An 18,201-nucleotide genomic window follows, 5' to 3' on the forward strand; every position below is an offset into this window, starting at 1 on the left:
TTAGAACTGTTAGGTGTAGAGGGAATCTGCCCAGCTCGGCCCGGCAAGCACTGTTGGAGGTGCTCCGATGGACTTGGAGAAGGTGCTTGCAGAATTCCAGGTGGAATATTTCTGTTGGGCTGGAATCCCACCTTGACCAGTCTGGGTAGGTGTGAGGACCCCAGACTTCGCTGCCATACAGGACGATTGGGGCGATGATAGAGTCGAAGATTTTTAACCAGACCCTCACTGGTGGCTTCATATGGTAGAGTTTCCTTCGGATGGCATAGAAGGTTTTGCAGGCCTTGTCTTTCAGGGTTTCTATGGCTTGTTTGAAGCTCCTTGACCGGTGAATCTCTAGGCCCAGGTAGGTATATTTGTCCGTTCCTGTAAGGGCAAATGAAGGGTGCTGGTCTGATTTTCTCTTTCTCTTCTGGAACACCATGATGTTGGTTTTCTTTAGGTTGACCGGTAGTGCCCAGGTGGAGCTGAATTTCTCTAAGATTTTCAGGTTGTGTTGGAGGCTTTTCTCGGTTGGAAGCAGTTTCCACACCTCAACACGTCCGATTGTCCACCACCCTCGGATCCTTCAGACGGAACCTGAAAACCCATCTTTTCAGGAAAGCTTACAGCCTGCAATGACATTCTGCTGCCTCATCACCACCAGAGCTGCTGCACCCCTGACCTTCTGTCTCTTCCCCATTATTCCGTAGAATGTAAGTCCGCAAGGACAGGGTCCTCTCCCCTCTGTACCAGTCTGTCATTGTAAATTTGTTTACTGTAAACGATATCTATAACTTTGTATGTAACCCCTTCTTATGTACAGCACCATGGAATTAATGGCGCTATATAAATAAATAATAATTTTAGATCTCCTGTGACTACTGTCATTCTGGCCAGGAAATTGCTAACATTACACTGGTTAGACCGTAATCCCACAACATTGGAGGAATTGAAAGCTAAAATTAATAATACCATATGCTTGGAGTGAGGTACTTACATTAAAAGGAACTCAATAAGTTAACATATAAACAATACTAATTTTGGTATAATCCCTGTATTTGATAATGGGTCACCATTCTTTGGGAAAATCTTCATTTGGACAAACTTTGTTTGGCATGGAATAACTTGGCAGGAAGAGGACTATATAAATTTTAAGGGTTAAACGTGTTTATTAAGTTTATTGTGTTTGTACTATAATGTTTAATGTATGTAATCTAATATATAATTGCCAATCGGCTCTGTCACAGCTTCCGGCGATTGTGTCGCTTTCCTACAATCCACCGCGGCCGGCACAAAAACGGCACCGCCATATTGGAACACCCAAGTGCTCCCAGCTTCGCATTTTCTAGGCGGGCCAGGGAGTTGTTGTCTGTTCACACGTGTATTTCTGACCCCATCGAATACTCAGCGGCCCATACCAGAGCCAGCAACTTCAGTTTGAACAAACTGTAATTGTCTGGATACTTCTCTGTGTATCTGTGACCTACTGGCATACGTGATCACCCACTTTCTTCCTTATTGTACCTGAGCCAATACTGCCCTCAGTCCTTATAGACTTCCATCGATGTACAGCACAAAGGGCTGCAAGAAGTCAGGGTGGGCCAAGATTGGGGCATCTGTCAATGCCATTGTTTCTTTGGAATAAATTCTTGGACTTTTAGGTGCGCTGCCAGACAGATTTCATATCCAAACCAGGTTAATAAGTTAACCCTTTATTCCCTACGCGTTTCAAAGTCTGTAACACTTGTTCCTCAGGGGATGTCAATGCCATTGTTTGTCAATGCCTAAAATGCTTCCTCTTTTCATGGTCCCCATTGAATGGATTGACATTTGGCTCCCCCAGCCGTGCCCCGCAACAGTTCATTCAGCAAGAATGTCTAAATACCAGAACAGGATCTCCTATTGGTCCCAGAATATGCATGCAGATGCCTTATCCCGAGTCACCCAAGCAGGACTGAACACAGACATAGATGAAGAGCTTGAGGATGATAAGATCCCACATTTTAGGCAATTCGCTGTGGTTGTAGTAACCGCTCAGGAGTCTAGAGAAGAGCCCAGACCCACCCAAATTCTTGGCCGTTCAAGGGACGAGTTGATACACCTGCAACAGTCCGATCTGGAGCTGGCAAAGTTGAGGAAGTGGGTCGCTCTGATGCAAAGGTCTGATTAGAAAGCTAGGGCTACTTCACCCCCAAGGGTCATGCAGATCTTGAGCCAGTGGGAAAGGCTCTTCCTAAAAGATGGCCTGCTGTGCCAAAGGATTCAACTCCCTCAAGAATTCGATGTTACCTGGCAAGTGATGGCTCCAGAAGCGCTGTTAGTATAGCTGGCTAAAGAAGATCATGAGAGGGGTGCCCATTTCAGTGTAGAGAAGACCTTTCGGTGGCTGCAACGACTGGTGTACTGGCCTCACCTGTGGCAGAAGGTTGAAGGAGTTTGACGAATATGTCACAGGTGTGAGCTGAACAAACCCCGGAACAGAGGGCTCCTATTCAGGCTATCTGAACCTCTGTACCTTTAGAGGTCCTGATGATCGCCTATCAGATGATTGGAACTTCCTACAATGGCTATAGGTACTGCTTGGTGATGACTGATCACTTCACATATATAGATGACTAAAGCGAATTCACTCCAACTAAGGGCCTTCTTCCAGGGGCGTGTGATGGCTGACCTGTATTGTATTTAAGGAAATGACAAATCCAGAACCTGGTTGAGCAGAAGTTTCGGAAAGTTGAATATTCAAGTCGATCCCCAGTGTCAGGAGGACAAATTCAGCCAGGGGACCATGTATTGGTGCAGGCAAAATGACCCGGGAACAAGCTGGATCATCGTTGGGAGGCGGTAACCAACCGAGTGGTGAGGAAGATTCACTCGAATAACTCAGTCTACAAGGTTTTTCCTGAGGGAAATGATGCTGTGGCACCTCGGGTGTTGCACAGGAATATGCTTCGACCTTGCTCTTCTGAAGCAGAAGACCACAACAAGGCTGGGTTCCCAACAGAAGTGGCTGAGGTCACGCAAAGAGTCTTAGAGGAAGAGGAAGAATGGCTTGCAGGGCTGATTAGTTCACCGGAGATGCCATTGCAGCGGAAGATCAAGGAGTGCATGTTACGGTCACGTGTGTCTGGTCGCAGCGAGTACCGCAAGGCGAACCCATATGACACACGTGACCCTGGATACACCGCCTCCAGTGGGGCGAATTTAAATAATAAACACGTGCAGGTGGATACACCGCCTCCAACTGGCGAATTTAGACATTACACGTATATACAAGTTTGGAAATCCCGCCTCCAGTAAGGCGAATTTAAACAATAAGGAAAACCTGGGAAACATTAACAATGGTGGGCCCTGCGATAGGGAATAGGGAAGTGGAGACCTCCTGAGCTCCCCTGAGCCAGTGTCCCTGCACTCCTAACGTTCCCCATGCCGGTTCCGCACCGGGCGTGCAACAGGAACCTAAAAACCCTAGCTTGCCCTGACCTAAACCCTCACTAGGGAATTGGTCGGTGCGGAAACTAATCCCACCACTGCACTAAAACACACATGAGGAAAGATGACAAAACAGAGGAAACACTGCTTAGCTTTGCTCTGTTGTGTACGCTAATAGCAACAGAGCCCACCACCTGTGTGCATCTTCTCCTCCAACCGGATCCATCACCATAACTGGATCCTTCACCATAGTGCAGAGTCCACCACCAGTTGCAGCTGTCCAGTAACAGAGTCCCAAAGATGAGTTCAGCTCCTGCCCAAAAAGTCCAGCATGCTTGAGTCCAGCTCTCAGCAACCAAGTCCCGCATGCTGAGTGCAACTTTCTCCATAGTCGTCACTCCACCAAGCCATGCAAGCACTTCCTGCCAACACCATAAACTGTGACTCCACTACGCCATGCCAGCCCTTCTTGCAGACCACCTAGCTGCCACTCGTCCCCTCTGGCTGGGCTGCACAGGATTCATGTTCAGCTCCTTCCACCACTCAGGCTTCCTTGTGAATGACGAACACAATCAATATCACCAACAGTGAATGATACACCTGACACTCATTTATAGAGCATTCACACCTGTTACATAATCACGTGCACTTAACCAAAGAACTAAAGTGCGATACCACTCACCACCACCGGGGCAACTAGAATGAACGACACCACGTGTAATAATTCTAATGGCCACCGGGGGCAATCAACCCACTTTGGCACCTAGCCAAAGGAAAAAAAGTTCACTTTGTCCATTTAAACTGTCAGATCCACGCTGGATCATGACAGTGCATTCAACTGTTGGCTGAACTCAGCCTACCTGTGGGAACGTCGAACTCGAAAGAATTACACTCGCCTGAGGACTGGTGAGCAAAAAGGGGGAAAAATGTAACAAGAGGCCATGACATATCTGGAGGACTCTTGCAGGAGGTGCCATTGATGAGGAGAGGCTGCTATCTGCTGGCCAGCTGAAATCAAGTGGAACCAAAGTATGCTGGAAGGTTTGCAAGTGGAGTGACCTCATGTGCTGGACTGCATCAGGTGACCCACAGGAAAGACTTCCCTGCTATAAAAGCCCTGCGCACCCATACATGAGGAGATTTGGCACTAGGGAAGGGAGAGGGGCAGACATGCTCCAGAGACACCACTGAGACCAGCGTGGCAGGCCTCAGCAGGGAATCTACGCCACCCAGGTGTTGTTCACTGCCTGGCAAGGTCTGGATTCCCCAGAAGATATTAACAAGAATGGCTTACACTGGTGAGAGCCAGAAGCTGCGCCCTGCGCTGGTCAAGTCTCTGAGGCCTGACTTCGCCTGTCAAGAACTGACGCCTAGTCCTCTCCGACTTGAGCCTGAGAGACTTCTGCCGACTTCTACAACAGGAGAGGCACTCCTGCAATTGCAGAGGAACGGTGCAAGTAAGCAGGGCCGTCACTTCCAGCTATCATCAACAGTACTGGGATCAATTGGGACTTGGAGTACAGGTTGGGAGCGGGCCGGTTGGTGTGTGGGAGACTCAATGGACTTTAATAGACTGCATCAGGAATAGGTGGGAAATGGGAAAACCCTTTGACCTCCGGTAGCGCCAGAGCTTTGAGTGAGAACTCACGTGGTGACTCCCAAGACTGGGCACACCACCTTTGTGAAAAGGACACTAACGTTAACTAGTGAAAGACTTTCTTGTTTATTCTAATCCTGTTGTTATTCCCTCTACTGTAAGATTGCATAGCTACTAACACTAATTGATTAGAAGTTACTGCTGTATATAAATAGCATTATATCACCCCCTGACTGTTTCTGCCTCGTGATCTCTGCTCGTTGCATCCAGACACCTGGATTACAGTGTAATGTGACATCTTCAGAATCTCTCACCTCTCCAGTAAGCCGGAAGAGGATCTCTAGGGTGAGGTGTAACATCCTCTCCGCCATCTTGTCTGTGTCCATATCCATCCTTGAAGGGTCAAGACAGATTTTGTTGTAGATGTCAACGTAAAAGATCAAATTTATCAGGAACCTGAGTGGAAAGAAGGTGAGATTATGTACAATCATACAAAATACTATGGAAAATACCACAACAAATTACTGGGTTGGTGCTGCTAGCTGAGAGCAATAACCTAAAATGTGGAGTTCAGACTGTAGCACCATTACAGGCGCCTCTTCATTCCAAATCCAAAAAAACAAAAGCGTATTTATGTTGTTTAGACGTGAAAAGTATATTGTAATCATTGTATGATCTAGGCACGAAACATCCTGATGGTTTAAATAAAAGAAATGAACTAATGTTCCATTACTAATATTTATTTATGTGTTAACTCAATTGTGTGTAACAATATAATAATGTTTTTAATTAATTTTTCTCTCTGCACAAATAGCCAGACTCATTTACCATTTTTTCCCACCCTGGTCGGAGATATCAGAAGGGGGCATGATGGCAGTCAGGGACATTCAGCAGACTGCCCGGGATGACAGGACATAGACCCAAATCTGGGACTGTTCTGCAGTACTCGGGATGGTTGGGACCTATGGATTTATTGTTCATTTCTTCATAGTTGGAGCAGCCAGAACTTTTTCATTTTTACATAAGGTTGACTATATGAGGTCTCGCTTTTTGAGTGAGATGAGCTGTTGTTTATTTTTGTAAAGGCCATTGTGCCAAACCCGTCTGTTCGCCTGTGTTCACACATAACCTGCAACGTTTAGACTTTCACGTGTAGGGGGAAGAGTTCCCCCTGTGTAACCGGGCCGGAACCAAGGAGACTGTCACCAGGGTTCCTAGGGGAACTGTTTCCGGGGGACATAATTAGAGGGCGGACTGAAGACAGTTGAAGGAGTGGGGGTGGAGCCAATATAAAAGGAACGGAGAACGCCAGCAGGGGGCAGACTACAGTATGGCAGAGAAGGAGCAGGAAGCCTAGGTGGCGCCAGAGAGCCAGAAGGAGTGAGTGTCGACCAGAGAGATTGGACGGGGACTCACCAGCAACAGGGAGCAGATGGCGCCGAGACGCCAGCAGAGGGACACCGACTGGACGATTGCGTTCCCACTCTTGACACTCAAACCCACGGCTGCGGCCTGTCCGCTGCCACCCGCGGCCACCACTGCCTGACTCCAGCCCGTGGCTGCGGCCTGTCCGCTGCCGCCACTGCCCGACTTCAGCCCGCGGCTGCGGCCTGTCCGCTGCCGCCCGCGGCCGCCGCTGTCTGACTCCAGCCTGCGTCTGCAGCCTCCTCGCTGCCACCCGCGGCCATCGCTGCCCGGCTCCAGCTTGCATCTGCGGCCTATAAGTCCAGGCCCCCGGCCACCGTCGGCCCGCCTCCGCCGGGAGGCCCAACGCTGAGGAACTCTTCAGGGGTCTGCTGTGCCCTCGCTCCACCTGGGCGTAGGAACGCCAGAAGCTTACTTCAACTTCTTGTCGGCTGGGCCCAGCGGCTGAGACGCCGAATGGACACCTACAACCACTCTGCCGGATGTCAGAGAAGGATAAGTGACACGTCGTAGTTGATTAATCATAGTCCTTGAATTTATAGTCGGCCATACAGCGGCCTTATAGTTACCGGTTCTGGCCGGGTAGTTAATATCGTGTATCTGTGTATTACTGTTTGGATCCCTGCGAGGATAACTGTCGTCAGCTTGCTAGTTACTCAAAATAGCCCGTATATAAAAGTTATACTTAAGCTCACTCCGTCTCCGTCTCGTCACTGCATCCTGCGTACCTGCGGTTACTACACACGCACTTCTTCTATACGGACGTGGGAAGGATGCCTAAAGTAAATTTTTTTTTTTCTGTATTTTGTGCTGTATGACTACCTGGATTAAAGGTATAATTTATTCAGAGTTGGAAAATTGTTAATTTTTCAAAATCTGTCAAAACGTCTGATATTTTCTTATCAATAGAAGCAAAACATATAAACCTAAATTTACCACTAACAAAATACAATGACTCATGAAAAGACAATCTTAAAAATTACTGAAATATTGTTTGCCATATTCTGTAAATTCACATGTTAGATTTGAAAATGTTGGCTTGGGCACTAAGTCAATAAAAAACTGCAATAAATCATTATTCTAAATGTTCTTTGTTATTTTATAAGACAAAAAAAATCTCTGACTTTAACTTCAGCTCTAGGATGCAGGGACATAGGAATACACTGGTATATAGAAATGTATCTCTATGTACCAGCACAAGAAGTTGTGTGTTTGAATCACCAGGGCCCAGACTTGCAGAGAAGTGAAGAATGAGTTAATTACAGCACAGAGATGCCGGTATCCCCCAGAGTCAGAGAAGGAACAACTGAGCACTAACCACAGTGAGCTGGGAGGAGAGGAGGCGACTTACAGACACAGAGTGAGAGGCGGGACGTTACCCTGAACGCCCGGGACAGCTCCACCAAATTGGGGTGTTCTGCTAGAGGGTTGGAAGTAAGGAATAATGGAGAATCTCCAGCACCGACCTCCACCCGCAGAGCTGCACTCCACATACAGAATAATGGAGCCTCCGGCACCGACCTCCACCCGCAGAGCCGCACTCCACATAGAGAATGATGGAGCCTCCAGCACCGACCTCCCCCTGCAGAGCCGCACTCCACATAGAGAATAATGGAGCCTCCGGCACCGATCTCCACCCGCAGAGCCGCACTCCACATAGAGAATAATGGAGCCTCCGGCACCGACCTCCACCCACAGAGCTGCACTCCACATAGAGAATAATGGAGCCTCCGGCACCGACCTCCACCCGCAGAGCCGCACTCCACAGAGAATAATGGAGCCTCCAGCACCGACCTCCACCCGCAGAGCCGCACTCCACATAGAGAATAATGTAGCCTCCGACACCGACCTCCACCCGCAGAGCCGCACTCCACATAGAGAAAAATGGGGCCTCCAGCACCGACCTCCACCCACAGAGCCGCACTCCACATACAGAATAATGGAACCTCCGGCACCGACCTCCACCCGCAGAGCCGCACTCCACATAGAGAATGATGGAGCCTCCAGCACCGACCTCCCCCTGCAGAGCCGCACTCCACATAGAGAATAATGGAGCCTCCGGCACCGACCTCCACCCGCAGAGCCGCACTCCACATAGAGAATAATGGAGCCTCCGGCACCGACCTCCACCCGCAGAGCCACACTCCACATAGAGAATAATGGAGCCTCCAGCACCGACCTCCACCCGCAGAGCCGCACTCCACATAGAGAATAATGGAGCCTCCGGCACCGACCTCCACCCACAGAGCTGCACTCCACATAGAGAATAATGGAGCCTCCGGCACCGACCTCCACCCGCAGAGCCGCACTTCACATAGAGAAAAATGGGGCCTCCAGCACCGACCTCCACCCACAGAGCCGCACTCCACATACAGAATAATGGAGCCTCCGGCACCGACCTCCACCCGCAGAGCCGCACTCCACATAGAGAATGATGGAGCCTCCAGCACCGACCTCCCCCTGCAGAGCCGCACTCCACATAGAGAATAATGGAGCCTCCGGCACCGACCTCCACCCGCAGAGCCGCACTCCACATAGAGAATAATGGAGCCTCCGGCACCGACCTCCACCCGCAGAGCTGCACTCCACATAGAGAATAATGGAGCCTCCGGCACCGACCTCCACCCGCAGAGCCGCACTCCACATAGAGAATAATGGGGCCTCCGGCACCGACCTCCACCCACAGAGCCGCACTCCACATAGAGAATAATGGAGCCTCCGGCACCGACCCCCACCCGCAGAGCCGCACTCCACATAGAGAATAATGGAGTCTCCAGAACTGACCTCCACCCACAGAGCCGCACTCCACATAGAGAATAATGGAGCCTCCAGCACCGACCTCCACCCGCAGAGCCACACTCCACATAGAGAATAATGGAGCCTCCGGCACCGACCTCCACCCACAGAGCCGCACTCCACATAGAGAATAATGGAGCCTCCGGCACCGACCTCCACCCGCAGAGCCGCACTCCACATAGAGAATAATGGAGCCTCCAGCACCGACCTCCACCCGCAGAGCCGCACTCCACATAGAGAATAATGGAGCCTCCAGCACCGACCTCCACCCGCAGAGCCGCACTCCACATAGAGAATAATGGAGCCTCCGGCACCGACCTCCACCCGCAGAGCCGCACTCCACATAGAGAATAATGGAGCCTCCGACACCGACCTCCACCCGCAGAGCCGCACTCCACAAAGAATAATGGAGCCTCCAGCACCGACCTCCACCCGCAGAGCCGCACTCCACATAGAGAATAATGGAGCCTCCGGCACCGACCTCCACCCGCAGAGCCGCACTCCACATAGAGAATAATGGAGCCTCCAGCACCGACCTCCACCCGCAGAGCCGCACTCCACATAGAGAATAATGGAGCCTCCAGCACCGACCTCCACCCGCAGAGCCACACTCCACATAGAGAATAATGGAGCCTCCAGCACCGACCTCCACCCGCAGAGCCGCACTCCACATAGAGAATAATGGAGCCTCCAGCACCGACCTCCACCCTCAGAGCCGCACTCCACAGAGAGAATAATGGAGCCTCCGGCACCGACCTCCACCCGCAGAGCCTCACTGCACATAGAGAATAATGGAGCCTCCGGCACCGACCTCCACCCGCAGAGCCGCACTCCACATAGAGAATAATGGAGCCTCCAGCACTGACCTCCACCCGCAGAGCCGCACTCCACATAGAGAATAATGGAGCCTCCAGCACCGACCTCCACCCGCAGAGCCGCACTCCACAGAGAATAATGGAGCCTCCAGCACCGACCTCCACCCGCAGAGCCGCACTTCACATAGAGAATAATGGAGCCTCCAGCACCGACCTCCATCCGCAGAGCCGCACTCCACATAGAGAATAACGGAGCCTCCAGCACCGACCTCCATCCGCAGAGCCGCACTCCACATAGAGAATAATGGAGCCTCCAGCACTGACCTCCACCCGCAGAGCCGCACTCCACATAGAGAATAATGGAGCCTCCAGCACCGACCTCCACCCGCAGAGCCGCACTCCACATAGAGAATAATGGAGCCTCCAGCACCAACCTCCATCCGCAGAGCCGCACTCCACATAGAGAATAATGGAGCCTCCAGCACCGACCTCCATCCGCATAGCCGCACTCCACAGAGAATAATGGAGCCTCCGGCACCGACCTCCACCCGCATAGCCGCACTCCACATAGAGAATAATGGAGCCTCCAGCACCGACCTCCATCTGCAGAGCCGCACTCCACATAGAGAATAATGGAGCCTCCAGCACCGACCTCCACCCGCAGAGCCACACTCAATATAGAGAATAATGGAGCCTCCAGCACCGACCTCCACACGCAGAGCAGCACTCCACATAGAGAATAATGGAGCCTCCGGCACCGACCTCCACCCGCAGAGCCGCACTCCACATAGAGAATAATGGAGCCTCCAGCACCGACCTCCACCCGCAGAGCCGCACTCCACATAGAGAATAATGGAGCCTCCAGCATCTACCTCCACCTGCAGAGCCACACTCCACATAGAGAATAATGGAGCCTCCAGCACCGACCCCCACCCGCAGAGCCGCACTCCACATAGAGAATAATGGAGCCTCCAGCACCGACCTCCACCCGCAGAGCCGCACTCCACATAGAGAATAATGGAGCCTCCAGCACCGACCTCCACCCGCAGAGCCCCACTCCACATAGAGAATAATGGAGCCTCCAGCACCGACCTCCACCCGCAGAGTCGCACTCCACATAGAGAATAATGGAGCCTCCGGCACCGACCTCCACCCGCAGAGCCGCAATACACATAGAGAATAATGGAGCCTCCTGCACCTACCTCCACCCGCAGAGCCGCACTCCACATAGAGAATAATGGAGCCTCCAGCACTGACCTCCACCCGCAGAGCCGCACTCCACATAGAGAATAATGGAGCCTCCAGCACCGACCTCCACCCGCAGAGCCGCACTCCACAGAGAATAATGGAGCCTCCAGCACCGACCTCCACCCGCAGAGCCGCACTTCACATAGAGAATAATGGAGCCTCCAGCACCGACCTCCATCCGCAGAGCCGCACTCCACATAGAGAATAACGGAGCCTCCAGCACCGACCTCCATCCGCAGAGCCGCACTCCACATAGAGAATAATGGAGCCTCCAGCACTGACCTCCACCCGCAGAGCCGCACTCCACATAGAGAATAATGGAGCCTCCAGCACCGACCTCCACCCGCAGAGCCGCACTCCACATAGAGAATAATGGAGCCTCCAGCACCAACCTCCATCCGCAGAGCCGCACTCCACATAGAGAATAATGGAGCCTCCAGCACCGACCTCCATCCGCATAGCCGCACTCCACAGAGAATAATGGAGCCTCCGGCACCGACCTCCACCCGCATAGCCGCACTCCACATAGAGAATAATGGAGCCTCCAGCACCGACCTCCATCTGCAGAGCCGCACTCCACATAGAGAATAATGGAGCCTCCAGCACCGACCTCCACCCGCAGAGCCACACTCAATATAGAGAATAATGGAGCCTCCAGCACCGACCTCCACACGCAGAGCAGCACTCCACATAGAGAATAATGGAGCCTCCGGCACCGACCTCCACCCGCAGAGCCGCACTCCACATAGAGAATAATGGAGCCTCCAGCACCGACCTCCACCCGCAGAGCCGCACTCCACATAGAGAATAATGGAGCCTCCAGCATCTACCTCCACCTGCAGAGCCACACTCCACATAGAGAATAATGGAGCCTCCAGCACCGACCTCCACCCGCAGAGCCACACTCAATATAGAGAATAATGGAGCCTCCAGCACCGACCTCCACACGCAGAGCAGCACTCCACATAGAGAATAATGGAGCCTCCGGCACCGACCTCCACCCGCAGAGCCGCACTCCACATAGAGAATAATGGAGCCTCCAGCACCGACCTCCACCCGCAGAGCCGCACTCCACATAGAGAATAATGGAGCCTCCAGCATCTACTTCCACCTGCAGAGCCACACTCCACATAGAGAATAATGGAGCCTCCGGTACCGACCTCCACCCGCAGAGCCACAATCCACATAGAGAATAATGGAGCCTCCGGCACCGACCTCCACCCGCAGAGCCACACTCCACATAGAGAATAATGGAGCCTCCAGCACCGACCTCCACCCGCAGAGCCGCACTCCACATAGAGAATAATGGAGCCTCCAGCACCGACCTCCACCCGCAGAGCCGCACTCCACATAGAGAATAATTGAGCCTCCGGCACCGACATCCACCCGCAGAGCCGCACTCCACATAGAGAATAATGGAGCCTCCAGCACAGACCTCCACCCGCACTCCACATAGAGAATAATGGAGCCTCCAGCACCGACCTCCACCCGCAGAGCCGCACTCCACATAGAGAATAATGGAGCCTCCAGCACCGACCTCCACCCGCAGAGCCGCACTCCACATAGAGAATAATGGAGCCTCCAGCACCGACCTCCACCCGCAGAGCCGCACTCCACATAGAGAATAATGGAGCCTCCAGCACCGACCTCCACCCGCAGAGCCCCACTCCACATAGAGAATAATGGAGCCTCCAGCACCGACCTCCACCCGCAGAGTCGCACTCCACATAGAGAATAATGGAGCCTCCGGCACCGACCTCCACCCGCAGAGCCGCAATCCACATAGAGAATAATGGAGCCTCCTGCACCTACCTCCACCCGCAGAGCCGCACTCCACATAGAGAATAATGGAGCCTCCAGCACCGACCTCCACCCGCAGAGCCGCACTCCACATAGAGAATAATGGAGCCTCCAGCACCGACCTCCACCCGCAGAGCCGCACTCCACAAAGAGAATAATGGAGCCTCCAGCACCGACCTCCACCCGCAGAATCGCACTCCACATAGAGAATAATGGAGCCTCTGGCACCGACCTCCACCCGCAGAGCCGCACCCCACATAGAGAATAATGGTGCCTCCGGCACCGACCTCCACCCGCAGAGCCGCAATCCACATAGAGAATAATTGAGCCTCCAGCACCGACCTCCACCCGCAGAGCCGCACCCCACATAGAGAATAATGGAGCCTCCTGCACCGACCTCCACCCGCAGAGCCGCACTCCACATAGAGAATAATGGAGCCTCCAGCACCGACCTCCACCCGCAGAATCGCACTCCACATAGAGAATAATGGAGCCTCCGGCACCGACCTCCACCCGCAGAGCCGCACTCCACATAGAGAATAATGGAGCCTCCGGCACCGACCTCCACCCGCAGAGCCGCAATCCACATAGAGAATAATGGAGCCTCCTGCACCTACCTCCACCCGCAGAGCCGCACTCCACATAGAGAATAATGGAGCCTCCAGCACTGACCTCCACCCGCAGACCCGCACTCCACATAGAGAATAATGGAGCCTCCAGCACCGACCTCCACCCGTAGAGCCACACTCCACAAAGAGAATAATGGAGCCTCCAGCACCGACCTCCACCCGCAGAGCCGCACTCCACATAGAGAATAATGGAACCTCCAGCACCGACCTCCACCCGCAGAGCCGCACTCCACATAGAGAATAATGGAGCCTCCAGCACCGACCTCCACCAGCAGAGCCGCACTCCACATAGAGAATAATGGAGCCTCCGGCACCGACCTCCACCCGCAGAGCCGCACTCCACATAGAGAATAATGGAGCCTCCAGCACCGACCTCCACCCGCAGAGCCGCTCTCCACATAGAGAATAATGGAGCCTCCGGCACCGACCTCCACCCGCAGAGCCGCACTCCACATTGAGAATAATGGAGCCTCCAGCACCGACCTCCACCCGCAGAGCCGCACTCCACAAAGAGAATAATGGAGCCTCCAGCACCGACCTCCACCCGCAGAGCCACACTCCACATAGAGAATAATGGAGCCTCCGGCACCGACCTCCACCCGCAGAGCCGCTCTCCACATAGAGAATAATGGAGCCTCCAGCACCGACCTCCACCCGCAGAGCCACACTCCACATAGAGAATAATGGAGCCTCCGGCACCGACCTCCACCCGCAGAGCCGCACTCCACATAGAGAATAATGGAGCCTCCAGCACCGACCTCCACCCGCAGAGCTGCACTCCACATAGAGAATAATGGAGCCTCCGGCACCGACCTCCACCCGCAGAGCCACACTCCACATAGAGAATAATGGAGCCTCCGGCACCGACCTCCACCCGCAGAGCCGCACTCCACATAGAGAATAATGGAGCCTCCGGCACCGACCTCCACCCGCAGAGCCGCACTCCACATAGAGAATAATGGAGCCTCCGGCACCAACCTCCACCCGCAAAGCCGCACTCCACATAGAGAATAATGGAGCCTCCGGCACCGACCTCCACCCGCAGAGCCGCACTCCACATAGAGAATAATGGAGCCTCCGGCACCGACCTCCACCCGCAGAGCCACACTCCACATAGAGAATAATGGAGCCTCCAGCACCGATCTCCACCCGCAGAGCCGCACTCCACATAGAGAATAATGGAGCCTCCAGCACCGACCTCCACCCGTAGAGCCACACTCCACAAAGAGAATAATGGAGCCTCCAGCACCGACCTCCACCCGCAGAGCCGCACTCCACATAGAGAATAATGGAACCTCCAGCACCGACCTCCACCAGCAGAGCCGCACTCCACATAGAGAATAATGGAGCCTCCGGCACCGACCTCCACCCGCAGAGCCGCACTCCACATAGAGAATAATGGAGCCTCCAGCACCGACCTCCACCCACAGAGCCACACTCCACATAGAGAATAATGGAGCCTCCAGCACCGACCTCCACCCGCAGAGCCGCACTCCACATAGAGAATAATGGAGCCTCCAGCACCGACCTCCACCCGTAGAGCCACACTCCACAAAGAGAATAATGGAGCCTCCAGCACCGACCTCCACCCGCAGAGCCGCACTCCACATAGAGAATAATGGAACCTCCAGCACCGACCTCCACCAGCAGAGCCGCACTCCACATAGAGAATAATGGAGCCTCCGGCACCGACCTCCACCCGCAGAGCCGCACTCCACATTGAGAATAATGGAGCCTCCAGCACCGACCTCCACCCGCAGAGCCGCACTCCACATAGAGAATAATGGAGCCTCCAGCACCGACCTCCACCCGCAGAGCCACACTCCACATAGAGAATAATGGAGCCTCCGGCACCGACCTCCACCCGCAGAGCCGCACTCCACATAGAGAATAATGGAGCCTCCAGCACCGACCTCCACCCGCAGAGCCACACTCCACATAGAGAATAATGGAGCCTCCGGCACCGACCTCCACCCGCAGAGCCGCACTCCACATAGAGAATAATGGAGCCTCCAGCACAGACCTCCACCCGCAGAGCTGCACTCCACATAGAGAATAATGGAGCCTCCGGCACCGACCTCCACCCGCAGAGCCGCACTCCACATAGAGAATAATGTAGCCTCCGGCACCGACCTCCACCCGCAGAGCCACACTCCACATAGAGAATAATGGAGCCTCCGGCACCGACCTCCACCCGCAGAGCCGCACTCCACAGAGAGAATAATGGAGCCTCCGGCACCGACCTCCACCCGCAGAGCCGCACTCCACATAGAGAATAATGGAGCCTCCGGCACCGACCTCCACCCGCAGAGCTGCACTCCACATAGAGAATCATGTAGCCTCCGGCACCGACCTCCACCCGCAGAGCCACACTCCACATAGAGAATAATGGAGCCTCCGGCACCGACCTCCACCCGCAGAGCCGCACTCCACATAGAGAATAATGGAGCCTCCGGCACCGACCTCCACCCGCAGAGCCGCACTCCACATAGAGAATAATGGAGCCTCCGGCACCGACCTCCACCCGCAGAGCCGCACTCCACATAGAGAATAATGGAGCCTCCGGCACCGACCTCCACCCGCAGAGCCGCACTCCACATAGAGAATAATGGAGCCTCCAGCACCGACCTCCACCCGCAGAGCCACACTCCACATAGAGAATAATGGAGCCTCCGGCACCGACCTCCACCCGCAGAGCCGCACTCCACATAGAGAATAATGGAGCCTCCAGCACCGACCTCCACCCGCAGAGCCACACTCCACATAGAGAATAATGGAGCCTCCGGCACCGACCTCCACCCGCAGAGCCGCACTCCACATAGAGAATAATGGAGCCTCCGGCACCGACCTCCACCCGCAGAGCCGCACTCCACATAGAGAATAATGGAGCCTCCAGCACCGACCTCCACCCTCAGAGCCACACTCCACATAGAGAATAATGGAGCCTCCGGCACCGACCTCCACCCGCAGAGCCGCACTCCACATTGAGAATAATGGAGCCTCCAGCACCGACCTCCACCCGCAGAGCCGCACTCCACATAGAGAATAATGGAGCCTCCAGCACCGACCTCCACCCGCAGAGCCACACTCCACATAGAGAATAATGGAGCCTCCGGCACCGACCTCCACCCGCAGAGCCGCACTCCACATAGAGAATAATGGAGCCTCCTGCACCGACCTCCACCCGCAGAGCCGCACTCCACATAGAGAATAATGGAGCCTCCAGCACCGACCTCCACCCGCAGAGCCGCACTCCACAGAGAATAATGGAGCCTCCAGCACCGACCTCCACCCGCAGAGCCGCACTTCACATAGAGAATAATGGAGCCTCCAGCACCGACCTCCATCCGCAGAGCCGCGCTCCACATAGAGAATAACGGAGCCTCCAGCACCGACCTCCATCCGCAGAGCCGCACTCCACATAGAGAATAATGGAGCCTCCAGCACTGACCTCCACCCGCAGAGCCGCACTCCACATAGAGAATAATGGAGCCTCCAGCACCGACCTCCACCCGCAGAGCCGCACTCCACATAGAGAATAATGGAGCCTCCAGCACCAACCTCCATCCGCAGAGCCGCACTCCACATAGAGAATAATGGAGCCTCCAGCACCGACCTCCATCCGCATAGCCGCACTCCACAGAGAATAATGGAGCCTCCGGCACCGACCTCCACCCGCAGAGCCACACTCAATATAGAGAATAATGGAGCCTCCAGCACCGACCTCCACACGCAGAGCAGCACTCCACATAGAGAATAATGGAGCCTCCAGCACCGACCTCCACCCGCAGAGCCACACTCAATATAGAGAATAATGGAGCCTCCAGCACCGACCTCCACACGCAGAGCAGCACTCCACATAGAGAATAATGGAGCCTCCGGCACCGACCTCCACCCGCAGAGCCGCACTCCACATAGAGAATAATGGAGCCTCCAGCACCGACCTCCACCCGCAGAGCCGCACTCCACATAGAGAATAATGGAGCCTCCAGCATCTACCTCCACCTGCAGAGCCACACTCCACATAGAGAATAATGGAGCCTCCAGCACCGACCCCCACCCGCAGAGCCGCACTCCACATAGAGAATAATGGAGCCTCCAGCACCGACCTCCACCCGCAGAGCCGCACTCCACATAGAGAATAATGGAGCCTCCAGCATCTACTTCCACCTGCAGAGCCACACTCCACATAGAGAATAATGGAGCCTCCGGTACCGACCTCCACCCGCAGAGCCACAATCCACATAGAGAATAATGGAGCCTCCGGCACCGACCTCCACCCGCAGAGCCACACTCCACATAGAGAATAATGGAGCCTCCAGTACCGACCTCCACCCGCAGAGCCGCACTCCACATAGAGAATAATGGAGCCTCCAGCACCGACCTCCACCCGCAGAGCCGCACTCCACATAGAGAATAATGGAGCCTCCGGCACCGACCTCCACCCGCAGAGCCGCACTCCACATAGAGAATAATGGAG

General features: G+C 54.2%; 1 protein-coding gene across 4 annotated transcripts in view; it reads right to left on the bottom strand.

Annotated features, from left to right (window-relative positions):
- The window catches only part of LOC141094204 (uncharacterized), a 228,984-nt gene extending 223,470 nt beyond the window's left edge, over window positions 1-5,514 (bottom strand). For 2 of the 4 annotated variants that reach the window (XM_073579985.1, XM_073579983.1), the window contains exon 1: window positions 5,323-5,473. In XM_073579985.1, coding sequence (XP_073436086.1) covers window positions 5,323-5,400 — 78 coding nt within the window. In that variant the 5' untranslated portion in view covers window positions 5,401-5,473. Of the gene's footprint in view, window positions 1-5,322 lie in introns of all 4 variants that reach the window. The other 2 variants (XM_073579984.1, XM_073579989.1) reach the window with 2 other exon arrangements.
- Between the last annotated feature and the right edge of the window lie 12,687 nt (window positions 5,515-18,201).

This window comes from Dendrobates tinctorius, unplaced genomic scaffold (genome assembly GCF_039654945.1).
Source record: "Dendrobates tinctorius isolate UK_male_01 unplaced genomic scaffold, ASM3965494v1 ptg000063l, whole genome shotgun sequence".
In the NCBI taxonomy this organism is placed as follows: Eukaryota; Metazoa; Chordata; class Amphibia; order Anura; family Dendrobatidae; genus Dendrobates; species Dendrobates tinctorius.